We start from the raw sequence: 5,104 nt of genomic DNA on the forward strand, positions 1-5,104 counted from the left end.
TGGCTCATACCTGCGACATCCTTATCTCCAAATTACATCTCTGAAAGAAGGCAGCTTGTAAAAATCCCTTGGGATTATTAACAGGAAGGCTTAGACTTGTAAGACAAGTCTGAACAAAACCTGTCTCCTTGAGAAACTTTGACTCCTTCCCATTCCGAGGTCTAGCTGCTGCGCAGTGCTGTGCTGTGGGACAGGGGCAAACGTGGGGACAGGGAGGAAAGTATGGTCAGAACAGTTGTCCACTTGCACAAGAACTTGCTCAAACACTGCCAAAAACTCCCTGTATGTCTTGCACCATGAGCAAACATGAGCTGATTGTGCAGAATGTGGAGTGGCTGCTTGTTGGAAAGGACCAAACCTAAACAAATATCAAAATATTTGCTCAACTTTCTAATTTCTCAGGTGTTCACTGCTTGAATTTCAACATTCCTCTGTAAATTGCTGTGCTACAGGTAGGTGTGAGGCCATATAATTGGAGTTCTGTTCCTTAGGATTTCCCCTGATATAGTCCTCCCTTCTGACTGGAATTACGGAGGACTTCCTTAATGTTTATCAGATTTCCCTGTTTATTTAAGTTAATGAAAACCTTTATTTATTGCCATGTTCTCAGCTGCTGCGCTGTCAGAGCCCCACACTGCTATGGCCTTGCAATTTCTGTGACTAACCAGTATTAGTTCATTATTATCTGTAAATTTTATCATCCAGACTTCTGAAAACCCTGAGTCTGACAAGAAGAGGAGAAGAAAGTAGATAGCTTTCATAATTCCTCTGATTGTTAATTATGTACACTTCACAGAGGCAACAATTTGCCGTTTTAATTTGCTGCCCCTCACAACTCACACGCCTTCCTTGCCCTTCTGGGAACCCATTATGTGATACAAACTGAAAGAAAATGCTTCCTCTTTTTTTCGAGTTCTCTGTTCCAACAAGAAAATTAATAACAGACAACACTGAAGCAGAAACATTTCAACAAGCATTTATTAGGTATGTAAACATAAATAAATAAATAAATAAATAAATAAATATTATTCTATAAATAAATAAAGTGCTTTTTCTAGCCAAAAAGATGACATTAAAATACATGTTTACAACATCACAACACTCATTCACAATAAATAATATCTTGAAAATGATGACACAAAACCTGATGTGCCAGAATTTAGACACGTTAAGTCTGGAAGCTCCCCTCTTCAGCCAGTGGCCCACTGAGTGAGTGGCAGGGACCCAGGTACAGTTGAAGTTACCTGTCCATGCTTTGCTGGGGAGAAGCTGTGGTCTTTTCCTAAACTGTTAGCAAAAAGGGAAGGTGTCATTTAGTGAAAGCTCCGCTGGGTATGCACTGCACTGTTCCAGCTGTTCTTAGCAAAAATTATTCCGGGATTATCTCCATATTCCTTCACAAGCCAATTTTTCTGCCTCCTTGCTGCAAGTAGTTGCTTTCCGACATAATGAGACCCGTTTAAAAGACTAAAAGTATTGTACCACGGAGTACATTTTCTAAATGCTGTGACACTGTGAATGTAGGAGGCCAGAGGAGGTGAGCTCTCAGAAGCTGGGTGAGTGCCTTCCCTATTTTTGCCTCCCTGGAGTAGTTAGGACATCTTTGTCCTAAAACATTCTTTGTTTTAGGACACCGTCTCAGGCTTGGTGTTGGCCCTAGAAAGAAAGAAGATGGAAAAGGAAGCTATTAAAAATCGACTATACAACAGGTAAGACTAGCACTTCATGCTTCTGTGCCCAAGACCCTGAAAAGCTGTGACAGAACCCAAGGGACACTGGTACATCATAACATTCCCAAAGGGGTTCAATAGCAGCGAATTGCCATGGTTTGATGCTTCCCTTGACAACTGGTTTGAAGTGCCTGATTTCCCCCCACTCCCCCACTTATCTATATGCCATTTATTTGAAAAACTGATTGCTGCTTTCTACCGCCGCAAGCATGAGAAAACCAGTCAGGTAATGCTTGGATTTTCTGAGCAGTTGTGCTGCAAGTTTTCAAAACAGTTGTGCCTCAGGGGAAAGGAGCATAACCTTCCCAGAGATGTGTGGCACAGTAAAACTTCAATAGCTAATGCTGTAATTAAGGCTCAAAGCAATCACAGTGTTTGTCACAATTAGTGAACACAAAAGGAAATAACTGCTCAAGGACACAGAATTTTGGAGCACTTCACACCATCTGTGTTTGATAGTTCAATTAAAGTACCGGTTTTCAATAAGCTGTGCTTTTTGAGGAGAAATGACTCACTTGTCCAGAATGACCTTAATGATCAGCTTCACCCAGGAAGCAGTGGGCTCCAGGCACACTTCTCTGCCATCTCTCAGGGTAGCTCTGCAACAGGGAAGAAAGGAAGGGAAAGGGGTGACTTAGTGAAATCCAAGGCAATGCCACCTTTCTCTCACAACATCATTCTAGCGATACCGTACACATTTTCCACTTCAAGCTGTATAAACTTAGGATGTAGCCTAACATAAAGGGATCTTTTTCACTGGTTTAGTATCTTCTAATATCTGTTTGTTTGATGCATTAAACCCTCTGCAGGACTCTCCCTCTTTTCAAAACTGCTTTTTCCCCCAACTGGCTTTATGTTTGTAACAGTCTTCCACTGAAGAGGTAAATCTTTCCATCTTGATTCAGAAATTGTACTGACACTAAAAGTTCTGGAATGCAACTGGAATGATTTGTAGGGTAATGGTAGTTTTTGGTTTTTTTTCATTGACTTGAGTAGAAGGGTGATCATTTTTTGGACCTAGCCCTTAAAAATTATGTTTTGATTTTTTGCTCAGCATGGCTCCATGCATTTTCACAAGTCAGTAGAGTTCAGAGTTTTAGAAAGTTATTTGCTACCTGATGACTGTGAATTTAGGTCAATATATTTCATGCGTTTAAAAAGCAGAGATTGGCAAAACAACAACAACAACAACACAATTCACAACATGTAGCATGCTGTCTGCAGTAGCAGGGAATGTTGCTGCTCCTCTTTCTGAGCAGCTGCTTCTGCCGGCTGCTCGCACGGCTCACAGAACATTTACACCCTCTCGAGAGCAACATCTGCTTTCTTCTTGTTAAGTAATCAGGAAAGTTTTGCAAAACACTTACATGACTTCAACATTCTTGCAGTGAGGTCCGCTGGGGGTGAGGTTCACGTTTTGGATGAACTTGGGATGGATGAACTTGGAATGGGTGCTTATGCACTGGCACCGGAGTTCAATGGCCGAGCGTGGCACTGCCGCGCCTGGAAAACAAAAAAAAAGGGGAGTGTTTCACTACTTTCACAGGAAGCACAACATGGGGTGTTTTGCTGACAGCATTACGAGAGTCCTTTGCTGCACTGGTAAGGCAGCACAGTGTCTCCCCATCAGCATTTGCTCTGACCATTAGTCAGGAGAGCTTTAGGAAGGGTTTCTCTACCTTGTGTTCCAAGTGCTGAGATCAGGAGCAGCATCAGCGCAGCAGCCTCTGCCTTGCCAGTCATGATGCAAGAGCGTGCCTTCCTCGTGTGGCCTGGCCCGGTTCTGTGGTGGAGGGAGCTCTGGCAGATCCCGGGGTGACAAGTGCCTGTGCTCGGGGCCAGCCGTGTTTATATCCTCCCTGTGCCCCGCGGGGCACTCCGGCATCACGGGTGGGTCACAGGCACGGAAACTCCGAGCCTGCAAGATGCTGCTGTGCACTGAGTCACAGGTGAGTGAGTCGGTAAGCCCCTTTCCCTCCGTGACCACAAAACCGCTTCTCAGCACAGAGCACCTGATGGAGTCGAGACACATGGGGTTGTCCTGTACTGAGCTGTGTGGAGTCTGCAGAGAGTTTGCAATTTCTTGGGATAATTTTAATCTGTGCTTGTGTCCGCCTTGTAACTCTCCACTCCAGGTTGAAGGCATTTGCTCTGTGGTTTTCCACCTCTGTGTCTTTTGACTTCAATGTGATTTTTTTTCCATTTTAAGACGTGACAGGAGATAGAGCCAATAATTCTAGAAATTACAGGCACTAGCTCTCGTTTTCTTTATATTCATGTGCATTAAAAACAAACAAACAAACAAACAAAAAAAACACTTCTATGTTGAGATAACCTTAGCAGAACTACTTACAGTATTCTTCTGGTGAATTCAAATCTAGCTTCACTGAAATATACAGTAGTACCACTGAGACTCTGTAGTACCATTGAGAACACATAGAATATGTAAATATGATACGATGACTTGCTTTACCTAACCTAAGATGGATTTTGTTATTTGAGGATGACTACTTCTGCTGAAGCAAAAACTTCTTAGTTATTTGCTGCTTTGAATTTGGGCAAAGGAAAATTTTAAAAGCTCCTGCAGAATTCTGCTTCTGAAATAAAATGAGGCACTCTTGAAAAATTAAATTTGACCCTGTAAAGAGAATATTTATTCTGATTACGATGAAGATAAAGAAAGCTGAAGATGGAATAATGAAGAAGGGTTATTCAAACAAAGTCAGAGGTGTTCAACCATTTCATTTAACAGTAGACACAAATACTGCAATACAAGTTGGCCTTTTTTGGGTTAAACATTAAGGACTCCCATTACTGTTCCTCTGCCAGGGTATGGGGAAGTCAGAGGAACAAAGCATAGGGCCAGGTATGAATTAATGTAGGTCATTTTTCTCTGACTGGTCATGAGGGTCTCGGAGATTTACATATGCCAGACTGAATTCCACTTGGTACTACCATATCTACCACTGTCTATAAATAGCCTTGGAGCATATGATCTGAACAGCAGCTATTCCAGAAACTATGGGATTAAGCACCTGACTTTCCCCTCACTTTACATCTTGCAGCAAATACAGATGGATTAGCTAAAAGATAAACAGATAAACCCCCAGCCACAGCCCTTGCTTGTCAGACCTGGGGTCTGCCTAGGCATTGTCCTCTTCAACCGTGGCAATCAGGAGGTGTCTAGGAAAGGGTAAGAAAAGATTAAGTGTCTTTGAGACTTATCCCTGGTAGTCTGAATCTGGTTTCATTTGCTGCCTCCTGATTCTTCTACAGGACAACAAAAAGTAGATATTGAGCCTTATCCCTGATTTCCACTGCCTTCATAATTCTGTAGGCCTTTATCAGGTCTCCAGGTCAATCTCTTTTTATGA

At 42.4% G+C, this 5,104-nt stretch overlaps 1 protein-coding gene across 1 annotated transcript; it reads right to left on the bottom strand.

Moving 5' to 3' along the window:
* Positions 1 to 2,241: 2,241 nt before the first annotated feature.
* LOC134044731 (interleukin-8-like) lies at positions 2,242 to 3,473 on the bottom strand. The gene is made up of 3 exons (XM_062494084.1): positions 3,410 to 3,473; positions 3,098 to 3,233; positions 2,242 to 2,329 (listed from the first exon to the last, which is right to left on the bottom strand). The coding sequence occupies exons 1-3, from the start codon at positions 3,471 to 3,473 to the stop codon at positions 2,242 to 2,244; spliced, it is 288 nt and encodes a 95-aa protein (XP_062350068.1).
* Positions 3,474 to 5,104: the final 1,631 nt, after the last annotated feature.

The sequence above is a fragment of the Cinclus cinclus genome, chromosome 5, assembly GCF_963662255.1.
Source record: "Cinclus cinclus chromosome 5, bCinCin1.1, whole genome shotgun sequence".
In the NCBI taxonomy this organism is placed as follows: Eukaryota; Metazoa; Chordata; class Aves; order Passeriformes; family Cinclidae; genus Cinclus; species Cinclus cinclus.